This window comes from Labrus mixtus, chromosome 2, assembly GCF_963584025.1.
Source record: "Labrus mixtus chromosome 2, fLabMix1.1, whole genome shotgun sequence".
Taxonomy (NCBI): Eukaryota; Metazoa; Chordata; class Actinopteri; order Labriformes; family Labridae; genus Labrus; species Labrus mixtus.
Window position 1 is genome coordinate 29,601,808 of NC_083613.1, and position 15,578 is coordinate 29,617,385.

The window sequence follows — 15,578 nt, forward strand, 5'->3', positions numbered from 1 at the left end:
GTGAAAGACTGCACTCTTCGTTATATTATCTACAAAGAACCTACACTAATCCATCATGAGCACCAAGCATCATTTAGCAAAGTTAGAGTGGCGAGGACTCTCTTCAGAGGCAGAATCCTCGACCAGAACTAGACTCATTATGCATGTACATAGTATACAGTATACATGTACTCTGTGTGAGGTATTTCCTAAACCCTTTGTGCTTTTGTACTTTTGTAGTTATAGCTTTATTTCTTCAAATATTTATTTCAGCAATTTTGATTTATTGATTTATTTTTAATTTGTATTTCTTATTTTATTCCATATCTCTATTTCCGTTATTCCGTTATTGCTATATTGTGTACACGAGCAATTGTAAAAAACAAATTCCCCCTGAGGATAAATAAAGTATTCCTGATTCTGGGGCGGCAGTGGTAGAGCCGGCCATCTCTCAACCGGAAGGTTGGGAGTTCGATCCCCAGCCCCTGCAGCCTCATGTCCATTGTGCCCTTGGGCAACACACTTAACCCCAAGGTCCTCCCGCTGCTTCGTCGGCGGTGTATGAATGTGCATGGAAAGGGAATAGTTAATGCTGATTGACACGTTACATAGCAGCCTCTGCCATCAGTGTGTGAATGTGAAGGTGTGACCTGCAGTGTAAAAGCGCTTTATTAGTATTCTGACTACTCAAAGCCCTTTTACACTGCAGGTCATATTCCACCAAATAAATACACATTCTGTGTCCTGCTTGTCTCGTTTGCGTTTGTATGATATTCAGAGGCATCACTGTTATTTCCAGTCTGATTCATAACCAGTTGTGTTGTTGACACAGAGCTGACGACCAGGGGCGTGTTCAGACTTCTTGAACTGGGGTGGCCCAACTGGGGCGCTGACATGTGCAGGGGTGGCCTGAAGTTTGTGTTCACACATATCCCTTCTGTCTGCACTAATCATATCGGCTTTTGAGCAACACAAGATAATGGCAACATACTGTATACATCTTCTTCAAGGACTCAAAACAAATGTGTATGTCTAAAGTCCCAATTTAAAGTATTTTAAAACAATTACAAACAAACCTCTGCACACCGACAACTTTGAGCTGCCTGTTGCAACACAGTCTGAATAGTAGATTTCAACATAAGTTCCACCTCTGCCAAGGAAAATAGCCACCATAAAGCTCCAATACCGTGTGGCCAATACGATTTCATGGGGGTCCATGCCACCCCTCTGGTGAGATATTGTAGGAGTTAAGACATTACCGTAAACAAACAGGACATACACAAATTGATTCAGTAATCTTTATTGACTGAATTCTCACAGTTCCTGTACAGTTAGTCATTCATTTGATTAAACTCAGTCATCATTTTGATAAATTCTTCCTGTCTTACAAGCTTATACATCTCTGCCATGGATTTAAGTTGCTCTTCGGGATCCAGTTCTGGAGAAAGAGGCTCTGGGCAAATACCTGTAAGAAATCAAAGTGTGAATTCATACCAGTCAGTTTATAGAAGGATTGTGAGCAGCATGATTAAGTGGTACCTGCGCATCTAACATGCTTCTTCTCAGTTAGCTCAAATCAGAAGAAATCTGTAGACCTGTACGTTATCTGTATGTCATGTTATGTAAGGTATAAAAAAAAACTGCAGGTGTATTCAAACCTTTGTCAAAGTTCAGGCTCAACGGCTGCCGTAAGTTTAGACATGCTGCCTGCTTCTGTAACTCTTCCATCTCTGCAGCAGTCACATTTTGTCTCTTACCTAAGAGACAAAAGATATCAATGATGTTTATCCTACAAATATAAAATAGTAGTAGTATATAGTATGCAGTAGTATACAGTAGCAGTGGTCTACAGTAGTATATATATATAGTAGCAGTAGTATACAATAGCAGTGGTATACATTAACTGTAGTATATATAATAGCAGTAGTATACTGTAGCAGTGATAGTAGAAGTAATATACAGTAGCAGTAGCATATACATATAGTAGCAGTGGTATAGTAGAAGTAGTATAAATATAGTAGCAGTGGTATAATAGTAGTATAAATATAGTAGCAGTGGTATATAGCAGAAGTAATATATCGTAGCAGTAGTATAGTAGCAATGGTATAGTAGCAGTAGTATACAGTAGCAGTGGTATACAGTAGCAGTGGTATAGTAGCAGTAGTATACAGTAGCAGTAGTATACAGTAGCAGTAGTATATAGTAGCAGTAGTGTACAGTAGCAGTGGTATACAGTGGCAGTGGTATATAGTAGCAGTAGTGTACAGTAGCAGTGGTATACAGTAGCAGTGGTATACAGTAGCAGTAGTATATAGTAGCAGTAGTGTACAGTAGCAGTGGTATACAGTAGCAGTGGTATACAGTAGCAGTAGTATATAGTAGCAGTAGTGTACAGTAGCAGTGGTATACAGTAGCAGTGGTATAGTAGCAGTAGTATACAGTAGCAGTAGTATATAGTAGCAGTAGTGTACGGTAGCAGTGGTATACAGTAGCAGTGGTATAGTAGCAGTGGTATACAGTAGCAGTAGTATATAGTAGCAGTAGTGTACAGTAGCAGTGGTATACAGTAGCAGTGGTATATAGTAGCAGTAGTGTACGGTAGCAGTGGTATACACTAGCAGTGGTATATAGTAGCAGTAGTGTACAGTAGCAGTGGTATACAGTAGCAGTGGTATACAGTAGCAGTGGTATATAGTAGCAGTAGTGTACGGTAGCAGTGGTATACACTAGCAGTGGTATATAGTAGCAGTAGTGTACAGTAGCAGTAGTGTACGGTAGCAGTGGTATACAGTAGCAGTGGTATATAGTAGCAGTAGTGTACAGTAGCAGTGGTATACAGTAGCAGTGGTATATAGTAGCAGTGGTATACAGTAGCAGTGGTATACAGTAGCAGTAGTATATAGTAGCAGTGGTATACAGTAGCAGTGGTATACAGTAGCAGTAGTATAGTAGCAGTGGTATACAGTAGCAGTAGTATATAGTAGCAGTAGTGTACGGTAGCAGTGGTATACAGTAGCAGTGGTATATAGTAGCAGTAGTGTACGGTAGCAGTGGTATACAGTAGCAGTGGTATATAGTAGCAGTAGTGTACAGTAGCAGTGGTATACGGTAGCAGTGGTATATAGTAGCAGTAGTATAGTAGTAGTTGTTTATAGTAGTAGTAGTATATAGTAGCAGTAGTGTACGGTAGCAGTGGTATACAGTAGCAGTGGTATACAGTAGCAGTAGTATATAGTAGCAGTAGTGTACGGTAGCAGTGGTATACAGTAGCAGTGGTATATAGTAGCAGTAGTGTACAGTAGCAGTGGTATACGGTAGCAGTGGTATATAGTAGCAGTGGTATAGTAGTAGTTGTTTATAGTAGTAGTAGTATATAGTAGCAGTAGTGTACGGTAGCAGTGGTATACAGTAGCAGTGGTATACAGTAGCAGTGGTATACAGTAGCAGTGGTATACAGTAGCAGTAGTATATAGTAGCAGTAGTGTACGGTAGCAGTGGTATATAGTAGCAGTGGTATACAGTAGCAGTAGTGTACAGTAGCAGTGGTATACAGTAGCAGTGGTATATAGTAGCAGTAGTGTACAGTAGCAGTGGTATACAGTAGCAGTGGTATACAGTAGCAGTGGTATATAGTAGCAGTAGTATAGTAGCAGTAGTGTACGGTAGCAGTGGTATACAGTAGCAGTAGTATACAGTAGCAGTAGTATACAGTAGCAGTGGTATAGTAGCAGTAGTGTACGGTAGCAGTGGTATACAGTAGCAGTAGTATACAGTAGCAGTGGTATACAGTAGCAGTGGTATATAGTAGCAGTAGTATAGTAGCAGTAGTGTACGGTAGCAGTGGTATACAGTAGCAGTAGTATACAGTAGCAGTGGTATAGTAGCAGTAGTGTACGGTAGCAGTGGTATACAGTAGCAGTAGTATACAGTAGCAGTGGTATACAGTAGCAGTGGTATACAGTAGCAGTGGTATATAGTAGCAGTAGTATAGTAGCAGTAGTGTACGGTAGCAGTGGTATACAGTAGCAGTAGTATACAGTAGCAGTAGTATACAGTAGCAGTGGTATAGTAGCAGTAGTATATAGTAGCAGTAGTATACAGTAGCAGTGGTATAGTAGCAGTAGTGTACAGTAGCAGTGGTATAGTAGCAGTAGTATACAGTTGCATTGGTTTATAGTAGCAGTAAATATTTGCAGTAGGTAGTAGCAGTGTTAGCTTACTCATTAAGATTAGTACTCCAATTTCCCTTCCAAGAAAGTTGATTTCTGAGTGGAACAGCAGACAATCAGAACAGCCAGTCTTCAGCAGGGTCATTTGAGCAGACTTGTCAAGAGGCCCTCGAGAGCAAACACACACACACACTTAAACTCAATCACAGCCACAGTGCTGTCGCAATGCTAGACACAAAGTTTGTTTGTGTCTGTCAGACAAAATATTTACACTACATGTTTCATCACTAGGTCGACCTTCTTACCTGCGTTCAGGGTCTCGGTAGTTACCGCTGCATCAAGGAAGACAAAAGATAGAAAATGACACAGGTAAACTGAGATTATTTGTCCCCAAAAGAATGACTATTAAAAACCACATGTTTGTGATATTGTGAGGTTAGTTAACAGAGTGACAGAGTTCAAGATATTTAAGACATGAGTAAAAGTGGCTGAAATGGAAGCAAGTCTGTGAGCATTGACCGTGTTTCCTCTTATAATCCTTATTTTACAGTGTGTGTGTATATATATATATATATATATATATATATATAACATAATGTCTGTATTAGTATGGTATCACTATTGCTGTACTTCTTTACTGTACTTCATGATATGACATATTATATTATACTATATTATATTATATTATATTATATTGTATAACTGCACTCATATTAAACGTTCATACCACACTGCTCTTTAAATTCTGTTTAACTGAATATCAAACTGTATGTCATTCGTCTACAATTTGCATACTTACGCAGTAATGTGTTGTTTCTTACTGTCAGCTTAGTTGTAGATGTGAGACAAATTCCAAACCTACACAGATAGTAAGACATCTGTGAGGTTACAAACAGGGACAGCGTACAGCCACTTAGCCGTACCAGAGTTAGCTATGAGCTAATTTACATCTGTAGTCCCTGGGCAGGGGACAGACACAACGTCTCTGTTAAGAAATGACATACACTCTAAAAGCATCAACACAACAATACACAACCACTATACAACAGCATTCAATTCATCCAACGTGAAATCCACAAAAGATTTTAAAAGAAGACGAGGCTAAGAGCACTACACTTTTAAAACGACACAATACATAACCACTACACAGCTTTTCTAAGTTCCTCCACAATAGCACACAATGATGCACTATTAATCCATTAAAATTACACTACAGAAACATCAGGTATCTCTAAAGCAACACTTCAACAATACCGTTATAACACATGGATACACAACAACATTATCAAACAGACTTCATGAAACTTCACGTGTAATGAGGACTTGATCGATTTGAGCCATGATTTCATTTTAGAATAAATTCAGCAAAGCTTCAGCACACAAACGTGTTGCTCCAATAGAAATGGCTGATTAGTTCAGAAGATCTGTGCTGTATTACACAACTCCCTCTGTTGACTGTCCGATAGTTTTTCTCTCCTATCTGTACGCAGTGATGTTGACTCTTTTAGTTTTATTTCAAAGCCTACACAAATTACATTTTTACTGCTGTTGTTAGAGTGATGACATCACTCTCGTTATCAGCGGTTAGTTTCATCCAGGCGCTGTCCTGAAAATTCTTTTCCGCCATCTCCAATTTCTTGTTGTTTGAGCTCACTGCTACACGCATCCACTTCCCCAGCAACTGAAACAGAAGGTGTTACCCTCAGATGTAAAATATCACAGAAACATTGGTAGACTTTTATTTTTTTACAACTTAACAGTTCAGAGACAGTTTCCTAATGAGTTGAGAGGGTGTCATACCTGCTCCGGTCCTTGGATTTCCAGAGGTTGGACCAGACTGTCACAGTCGGTTAGAGGAGCTGTGTGTCCCACACACAGAAGACTGAGCACAGCCACAGAAACGTGAAGAAAACCCATCATGGCTCAGCTGCTGATTGTGTCCGACTCCAGCTCTGACTGAACTGTTCATGCCGTTATATTCAGAGGTTCATTCACATTGAAGGAAAGAGTCAACAGAGGTGTGTGCACATGTAGCCAACTGCGATCTAGTTTAGAGGTGGATCCATCGAAATGTTTGACGTCTTTAATTAAGCAAACTGAAGTCAACAACATTCAGCAAAGGCGCCAAAGGTCAGATTTGAACCCTCCCACAATCACCACTGAAAACTTTAAACATGCCGCACTAACATTTATGTAATGAGTTCATCTAATCACAGATTTCCATGTAATGCTAAAAGGGAATTTCTTTCATTTCATATGGAAGAACATTGACTGGTTATTGATGGTCATTTTTATGTCATTATATTTGTGTCACATGATTGTTCAATGATCAAACAGGTACAGTATATTTGATGTAACGCTAAATGAACAGAAAGATTTAAATTGTACAGCTAAATCCCATTGATCTGACTCTAATCAAAGGATTATTGGAACACAGCCAATCAGCCACCTGATTGTCAGCACCTGGGGTATCAAAAGCTCGAAACAAGATTCAAGAGCAACATTAGAATTAGCTGTTTGGCATTGGCAGATAAGATTGGGAAGTTTTTAATGGGTGTGGCTACTACACGTACTCAGCTCTGCTGCTTATCCCACAAATGCATGTTCCTTACGAATGTGGCACCATTTAAAATAAACAGGATTTCCAACGGTATAAGATTTATTGCCAAGAAGCATTGTAACAACAAAGAAATAACCTACCAAACACAATTGTCCTTACTTTTTGTGAGATGTTTATTTAGTATTACTACATTTATATTCAACCGTCATGTTCTTTGCTTTTTGCACCATAAACACAAAGAAAAATGACTTGTATGTGTGAAAAATACTTGGCAGCCAGCGGAGAAAAGAGTAAGAATGTTGTAGAGTTAAATTTAGTTCAGTTAAATTCAAGTAAAATGTTTTATTTCGAGTGTGACAAACAGCTGGATTGTTGACGCAGTAGAAATACCAGTAAGGAAAAACATGGCTGCTTAAATGTGGCCAGGTGGGATTCATTTCAATTTCTTCTTGTTCATCTTCAACATCATCAGGGATTTCAGCTCCAGGTCCATGTTTTGGTTTGACCTGTCCTTCTCCATCTTTGTATGAGCTAGGCTATGATTAAGCCAATCAACTGGCCAGATTTTTTTTTTTTTTTAATCAGTAACATATGCTTTTTAAAATGCAGTGAAGTGAACTAGTAAAAGTAAAAATACTTATTTGAAAGACTTCTCAAAAAAGATTACGAGTACAGAAGAAAGCTAATCACTTTTAGCCCTTTTCAGAGTTCAATTCGGAAACAGCGCCTGACCTAAGCTGTGCCATCGTTACACCTTCAGATATTCTTATTGATTCCGCAGCGGTGCAGTATTGGTGTCCCAGTTAGTGAATTCAAAGAGGGAGCTCCACATACACACACAGTCAGACATGCACACACACAGCACTGTGCTCCCCCGCTGACTGAGCTGATCCCATCTCGCCCTTGAAACGCCTCTGTAACTACCTCTGAAGGCTGCACAGAAGGGGGGACCGAGCGCCTCTGCAGCATTTGTTTTGAAGGCGAAACGTCACAGGGTCGTAGATATCGCGCCTTGAAACAGCGGTCTGTCTGGTAATAATCTTTATTCTGTTTCTAGTTCTTCCAGTAACCGCACCATTTCCATTTCACAAATGTTTTTGTCAAATCTAAATTTCCACACAGACAAATTAAAAAATCTGGATTTGTTTGATGCTAGACAAAACAAAATGTAAAAGTCCCATTGATATTTATTATAGTCATGACTATTATCAGGAGTCTCATGAGTCAGAATTGGCCTCTAATTAAGTAGCCATGTCGCGATAGTTTTGACAGCGTTAGTTTTCTTTCAAACTTTCCAATTCAACTGATATTAGTTGTGTAAGCACGTCCAAGCCAACTTTACTTCCTAGAATTTTGTCAAATAGGGAGATAATTTCAGGGTTCATGTGGTTCATGGTATTTGTTAGATCAATGTGCTCTGGAGACTCCTCTGGGCAGAGACCTGTAAGGAGGACAACAGAGATGTATTAAGGAGAGTGAAAAAACATGTATGTGTTCATTGTGCTTGATTTATTATCTCGTAAATTCATCTACACTTGTTTTTAATGACTTCCTGTTATAGATGAAGAAGTAATCTGAGCTCTGGCTCAGTTGGTAGAATTGGTCGTCTCTCAACCAGAAGGTTGGGGGTTCAATCCCCAGATTTCTGCTTTACATAACAACCTCTGCCATCAGTGTGTGAATGGGTAGGTTTTGTGACATGAGGTGTAAAAGCGCTTTGGGTAGTCAGAAGACTAGAAAAGTGCTTTACAAGCTCAAGTCCATTTACCATTTAAATGTGTTCTTTCTTCACCCACAGTGATTCTTATCCGACACATTAACTCAAACATTCAGACATGGAAATTCTAATGATTCAAACCCTCATTCTGGGATCCACTGTAAAAAACAAACATGTTTCTATCAATGAAAGTTCGTACCTTCTCCTTTGTTCAGGATCGCAGCTGGTGGCAAGTTCAGACACTCAACCTGCTTCTTAAACTCTTCCAGCTCATCAGAACTCACCTTGGTCCTCCTGCCTGAGAGACAGAAACATGTTACAATACAATGTTTGAATGCATTGACCGAGAGTGTGTTCACACATACCCCTTCTGTCTGCACTAATCAGACAGAAGGGGAATCGGCTTTTGAGCAACACAAGATAATGGCAACATACTGTATACATCTTCTTCAAGGACTCAAAACAAATATGTAAAGTCCCAATTTAAAGTATTTTAAAACAATTACAAACAAACCTCTGCACACCGACAACTTTGAGCTGCCTGTTGCAACACAGTCTGAATAGTAGATTTCAACATAAGTTCCACCTCTGCCAAGGAAAATAGCCACCATAAAGCTCTGATACCGTGTGGCCAATACGATTTCATGGGGTCCATGCCACCCCTCTGGTGAGATATTGTAGGAGTTAAGACATTACCGTAAACAAACAGGACATACACAAATTGATTCAGTAATCTTTATTGACTGAATTCTCACAGTTCCTGTACAGTTAGTCACTCATTTGATTAAACTCAGTCATCATTTTGATAAATTCTTCCTGTCTTACAAGCTTATACATCTCTGCCATGGATTTAAGTTGCTCTTCGGGATCCAGTTCTGGAGAAAGAGGCTCTGGGCAAATACCTGTAAGAAATCAAAGTGTGAATTCATACCAGTCAGTTTATAGAAGGATTGTGAGCAGCATGATTAAGTGGTACCTGCGCATCTAACATGCTTCTTCTCAGTTAGCTCAAATCAGAAGAAATCTGTAGACCTGTATGTTATCTGTATGTCATGTTATGTAAGGTATAAAAAAAAAAACTGCAGGTGTATTCAAACCTTTGTCGAAGTTCAGGCTCAACGGCTGCCGTAAGTTTAGACATGCTGCCTGCTTCTGTAACTCTTCCATCTCTGCAGCAGTCACATTTTGTCTCTTACCTAAGAGACAAAAGATATCAATGATGTTTATCCTACAAATATAAAATAGTAGTAGTATATAGTATGCAGTAGTATACAGTAGCAGTGGTCTACAGTAGTATATACATATAGTAGCAGTAGTATACAGTAGCAGTGGTATACATTAACTGTAGTATATATAATAGCAGTAGTATACTGTAGCAGTGATAGTAGAATTAATATACAGTAGCAGTAGCATATACATATAGTAGCAGTGGTATAGTAGAAGTAGTATAAATATAGTAGCAGTGGTATAATAGTAGTATAAATATAGTAGCAGTGGTATATAGCAGAAGTAATATATCGTAGCAGTAGTATAGTAGCAATGGTATAGTAGCAGTAGTATACAGTAGCAGTGGTATACAGTAGCAGTGGTATAGTAGCAGTAGTATACAGTAGCAGTAGTATACAGTAGCAGTGGTATACAGTAGCAGTGGTCTAGTAGCAGTAGTATACAGTAGCAGTGGTATATAGCAGAAGTAATATATCGTAGCAGTAGTATAGTAGCAGTGGTTTATAGTAGCAATGGTATACAGTAGCAGTAGTATATAGTAGCAGTCGTATAGCAGTGGTTTATAGTAGCAGTGGTATACAGTAGCAATGGTATACAGTGGCAGTGGTATACAGTAGCAGTGGTATAGTAGCAGTGGTTTATAGTAGCACTGGTATAGTAGCACTGGTATAGTAGCAGTAGTATACAGTAGCAGTGGTATAGTAACAGTAGTATAGCAGTGGTTTATAGTAGCAGTAGTATACAGTAGCAGTGGTTTATAGTAGAAGTAGTATACAGTAGCAGTGGTATAGTAGCAGTAGTATACAGTAGCAGTCGTATTCAGTAGCAGTGGTTTATAGTAGAAGTAGTATAGCAGTGGTTTATAGTAGCAGTGGTATACAGTAGCAGTCGTATTCAGTAGCAGTGGTTTATAGTAGAAGTAGTATAGCAGTGGTTTATAGTAGCAGTAGTATACAGTAGCAGTGGTATAGTAGCAGTAGTATACAGTAGCAGTCGTATTCAGTAGCAGTGGTTTATAGTAGCAGTAGTATACAGTAGCAGTGGTATAGTAACAGTAGTATAGCAGTGGTTTATAGTAGCAGTAGTATACAGTCGCAGTAGTATACAGTAGCAGTGGTATAGTAGCAGTAGTATACAGTAGCAGTGGTATATAGTAGCAGTGGTATAGTAGCAGTGGTATAGTAGCAGTAGTATACAGTAGCAGTGGTATAGTAGCAGTAGTATACAGTTGCAGTGGTTTATAGTAGTATACAGTTGCAGTGGTATATAGTAGCAGTGGTATAGTAGCAGTGGTATAGTAGCAGTAGTATACAGTAGCAGTGGTTTATAGTAGCAGTAGTAAACAGTTGCAGTGGTTTATAGTAGCAGTAGTATACAGTAGCAGTGGTATATCAATCAATCAATCAATCAACTTTTATTTGTATAGCGTCAACTCATAACAAGTGTTATCTCGAGACACTTTACAAAAAGCAGGTAAAATACCTTACTCATTGTCTGTTAACATTACAAAAGAGCAGGTAAAAAGACCTTACTCATTGTTATGTTACAAAAAGCAGGTAAAAGACCTTACTTATTGCTATGTTACAAAGATCCGGCCTATCCATCATGAGCACTTTAGCAAAGCAGCAAAAGTTACAGTGGTAAGAAAAAAAAAAATATATATATATATATATATAGTATATAGTAGCAGTGGTATAGTAGCAGTGGTATAGTAGCAGTAGTATACAGTAGCAGTGGTATAGTAGCAGTGGTATACAGTAGCAGTGGTATAGTAGCAGTAGTATACAGTAGCAGTGGTATAATAGCAGTAGTATAGGAGCAGTAGTATACAGTAGCAGTGGTATAGTAGCAGTGGTATAGTAGCAGTAGTATACAGTTGCAGTGGTTTCTAGTAGCAGTAGTATACAGTAGCAGTGGTATAGTAGCAGTGGTATAGTAGCAGTAGTATACAGTTGCAGTGGTTTATAGTAGCAGTAGTATACAGTAGCAGTGGTATAGTAGCAGTAGTATACAGTAGCAGTGGTTTATAGTAGCAGTAGTATACAGTAGCAGTGGTATAGTAGCAGTGGTATAGTAGCAGTGGTATATAGTAGCAGTAGTATACAGTAGCAGTAGTATACAGTTGCAGTGGTTTATAGTAGCAGTAGTATACAGTAGCAGTGGTATAGTAGCAGTAGTATACAGTAGCAGTGGTATACAGTAGCAGTGGTTTATAGTAGCAGTAGTATACAGTAGCAGTGGTATAGTAGCAGTAGTATACAGTAGCAGTAGTATACAGTTGCAGTAGTATACAGTTGCAGTGGTTTATAGTAGCAGTAGTATACAGTAGCAGTGGTACAGTAGCAGTAGTATACAGTAGCAGTGGTATAGTAGCAGTAGTATACAGTAGCAGTAGTATACAGTTGCAGTGGTTTATAGTAGCAGTAGTATACAGTAGCAGTGGTATAGTAGCAGTAGTATACAGTTGCAGTGGTTTATAGTAGCAGTAGTATACAGTAGCAGTGGTATAGTAGCAGTAGTATACAGTAGCAGTGGTATACAGTAACAGTGGTATAGTAGCAGTAGTATACAGTTGCAGTGGTATACAGTAGCAGTGGTATAGTAGCAGTAGTATACAGTTGCATTGGTTTATAGTAGCAGTAAATATTTGCAGTAGGTAGTAGCAGTGTTAGCTTACTCATTAAGACTAGTACTCCAATTTCCCTTCCAAGAACGTAGATTACTGAGTGGAACAGCAGACAATCAGAACAGCCAGTCTTCAGCAGGGTCATTTGAGCAGACTTGTCAAGAGGCCCTCGAGAGCAAACACACACACACACTTAAACTCAATCACAGCCACAGTGCTGTCGCAATGCTAGACACAAAGTTTGTTTTTGTCTGTCAGACAAAATATTTACACTACATGTTTCATCACTAGGTCGACCTTCTTACCTGCGTTCAGAGTCTCGGTAGTTACCGCTGCATCAAGGAAGACAAAAGATAGAAAATGACACAGGTAAACTGAGATTATTTGTCCCCAAAAAAATTACTATTAAAAACCACATGTTTGTGATATTGTGAGGTTAGTTAACAGAGTGACAGAGTTCAAGATATTTAAGACATGAGTAAAAGTGGCTGAAATGGAAGCAAGTCTGTGAGCATTGACCGTGTTTCCTCTTATAATCCTTATTTTACAGTGTGTGTGTGTATATATATATATATATATATATCATAATGTCTGTATTAGTATGGTATCACTATTGCTGTACTTCTTTACTGTACTTCATGATATGACATATTATATTATACTATATTATATTATATTATATTGTATAACTGCACTCATATTAAACATTCATACCACACTGCTCTTTAAATTCTGTTTAACTGAATATCAAACTGTATGTCATTCGTCTACAATTTGCATACTTACACAGGAATGTGTTGTTTCTTACTGTCAGCTTAGTTGTAAATCTGAGACAAATTCCAAACCTACACAGATAAAAATAGACATCTATGAGGTTACAAACAGGGAGAGCGTACAGCCACTTAGCCGTACCAGAGTTAGCTATGAGCTAATTTACATCTGTAGTCCCTGGGCAGGGGATGGACACAACGTCTCTGTTAAGAAATGACATACACACTAAAAGCATCAACACAACAATACACAACCACTATACAACAGCATTCAATTCATCCAACGTGAAATCCACAAAAGATTTTAAAAGAAGACGAGGCTAAGAGCACTACACTTTTAAAACGACACAATACATAACCACTACACAGCTTTTCTAAGTTCCTCCACAATAGCACACAATGATGCACTATTAATCCATTAAAATTACACTACAGAAACATCAGGTATCTCTAAAGCAACACTTCAACAATACCGTTATAACACATGGATACACAACAACATTATCAAACAGACTTCATGAAACTTCACGTGTAATGAGGACTTGATCGATTTGAGCCATGATTTCATTTTAGAATAAATTCAGCAAAGCTTCAGCACACAAACGTGTTGCTCCAATAGAAATGGCTGATTAGTTCAGAAGATCTGTGCTGTATTACACAACTCCCTCGGTTGACTGTCCGATAGTTTTTCTCTCCTATCTGTACGCAGTGATGTTAACTCTTTTAGTTTTATTTCAAAGCCTACACAAATTACGTTTTTTCTGCTGTTGTTAGAGTGATGACATCACTCTCGTTATCAGCGGTTAGTTTCATCCAGACGCTGTCCTGAAAATTCTTTACCACCATCTCCAATTTCTTGTAGTTTGAGCTCACTGCTACACGCATCCACTTCCCCAGCAACTGAAACAGAAGGTGTTACTCTCAGATGTAAAATATCACAGAAACATTGGTAGACTTTTATTTTTTTACAACTTAACAGTTCAGAGACAGTTTCCTAATGAGTTGAGAGGGTGTCATACCTGCTCCGGTCCTTGGATTTCCAGAGGTTGGACCAGACTGTCACAGTCGGTTAGAGGAGCTGTGTGTCCCACACACAGAAGACTGAGCACAGCCACAGAAACGTGAAGAAAACCCATCATGGCTCAGCTGCTGATTGTGTCCGATTCCAGCTCTGACTGAACTGTTCATGCCGTTATATTCAGAGGTTCATTCACATTGAAGTGAAGTGTATTAAATATCTAGGACAGAGATATTATAGTGATCTTTAAGTGTATACTGGACACATCTGTTAAAGGGGTTTCCTTCAGTGGAAAGTTTGTTTAGAGGTGTTGTTTGCAGGATGAGTTATGAGTGTCAGGAAATGCTTAGAGCAAAGCTAGGATCCCCCACAGTGGAATGTGAACAAATGGACCCTTATGTCCAGAGGGTTTCCCAGGGACATCTAGACAGGAGATTGTACCTGTGACCTGTGTTGGCCTTTAAGTTTATGACATACATATAATTGCAGAAACCCCTGCTGCTGTTGAAGTAGGAGGGGTTGTCCTAAAAAACAAACAGATGTCCTCATGTGTCCTGTGACATTGTGTATAAATAGCATTCTCAGTGTATGTTCGGGAGAGATCACTTTTGGCTGTGTCTCTCCCAGGTCGAACCATGGCGAGCCTGGCGATGCTGTAACTTGTTTGTCAATAAAATGATCATTATGTAAGCAAGTCAGTGTCAACGGCGAATTTCTTCATCATCAGACATATCAACAACGGGAATCCACATCAGAAGGAAAGAGTCAACAGAGGTGTGTGCACATGTAGCCAACTGCAATCTGGTTTAGAGGTGGATCCATCGAAATGTTTGACGTCTTTAATTAAGCAAACTGAAGTCAACAACATTCAGCAAAGGAGCCAAAGGTCAGATTTGAACCCTCCCACAATCACCACTGAAAACTTTAAACATGCCGCACTAACATTTATGTAATGAGTTCATCTAATCACAGATTTCCATGTAATGCTAAAAGGGAATTTCTTTCATTTCATATGGAAGAACATTGACTGGTTATTGATGGTCATTTTTATGTCATTGTATTTGTGTCACATGATTGTTCAATGATCAAACAGGTATATTTGATGTAACGCTAAATGAACAGAAAGATTTAAATTGTACAGCTAAATCCCATTGATCTGACTCTAATCAAAGGATTATTGGAACACAGCCAATCAGCCACCTGATTGTCAGCACCTGGGGTATCAAAAGCTCGAAACAAGATTCAAGAGCAACATTAGAATTAGCTGTTTGGCATTGGCAGATAAGATTGGGAAGTTTTTAATGGGTGTGGCTACTACACGTACTCAGCTCTGCTGCTTATCCCACAAATGCATGTTCCTTACGAATGTGGCACCATTTAAAATAAACAGGATTTCCAACGGTATAAGATTTATTGCCAAGAAGCATTGTAACAACAAAGAAATAACCTACCAAACATAATTGTCCTTACTTTTTGTGAGATGTTTATTTAGTATTACTACATTTATATTCA

At 38.8% G+C, this 15,578-nt stretch overlaps 1 protein-coding gene and 2 long non-coding RNA genes across 3 annotated transcripts; all 3 read right to left on the reverse strand.

Moving 5' to 3' along the window:
- Positions 1-1,261: 1,261 nt before the first annotated feature.
- On the reverse strand, positions 1,262-6,065 carry LOC132954984 (uncharacterized). The gene is made up of 7 exons (XM_061027560.1): positions 5,949-6,065; positions 5,684-5,829; positions 4,948-5,006; positions 4,454-4,480; positions 4,200-4,316; positions 1,638-1,736; positions 1,262-1,444 (listed from the first exon to the last, which is right to left on the reverse strand). The coding sequence occupies exons 1-7, from the start codon at positions 6,063-6,065 to the stop codon at positions 1,311-1,313; spliced, it is 699 nt and encodes a 232-aa protein (XP_060883543.1). The 3' UTR covers positions 1,262-1,310.
- Positions 6,066-9,146: 3,081 nt separating this feature from the next.
- On the reverse strand, positions 9,147-12,473 carry LOC132995583 (uncharacterized). The gene is made up of 3 exons (XR_009677030.1): positions 12,330-12,473; positions 9,523-9,621; positions 9,147-9,327 (listed from the first exon to the last, which is right to left on the reverse strand). It is a non-coding gene; the product is annotated as an uncharacterized LOC132995583 (long non-coding RNA).
- Positions 12,474-13,046: 573 nt separating this feature from the next.
- LOC132995590 (uncharacterized) lies at positions 13,047-14,119 on the reverse strand. The gene is made up of 3 exons (XR_009677032.1): positions 14,068-14,119; positions 13,803-13,948; positions 13,047-13,123 (listed from the first exon to the last, which is right to left on the reverse strand). It is a non-coding gene; the product is annotated as an uncharacterized LOC132995590 (long non-coding RNA).
- Between the last annotated feature and the right edge of the window lie 1,459 nt (positions 14,120-15,578).

Excerpts from the sequence above, each read along its gene's own strand:
- LOC132954984 (XM_061027560.1), bottom strand. The coding sequence starts at position 6,065 with ATGGGTTTTCTTCACGTTTCTGTGGCTGTGCTCAGTCTTCTGTGTGTG. Across the intron at positions 5,830-5,948 it reads AAATCCAAGGACCGGAGCAG|TTGCTGGGGAAGTGGATGCG; the intron begins GTATGACACCCT and ends CTTCTGTTTCAG. Across the intron at positions 1,445-1,637 it reads GAGCCTGAACTTTGACAAAG|GTATTTGCCCAGAGCCTCTT; the intron begins GTTTGAATACAC and ends GATTTCTTACAG.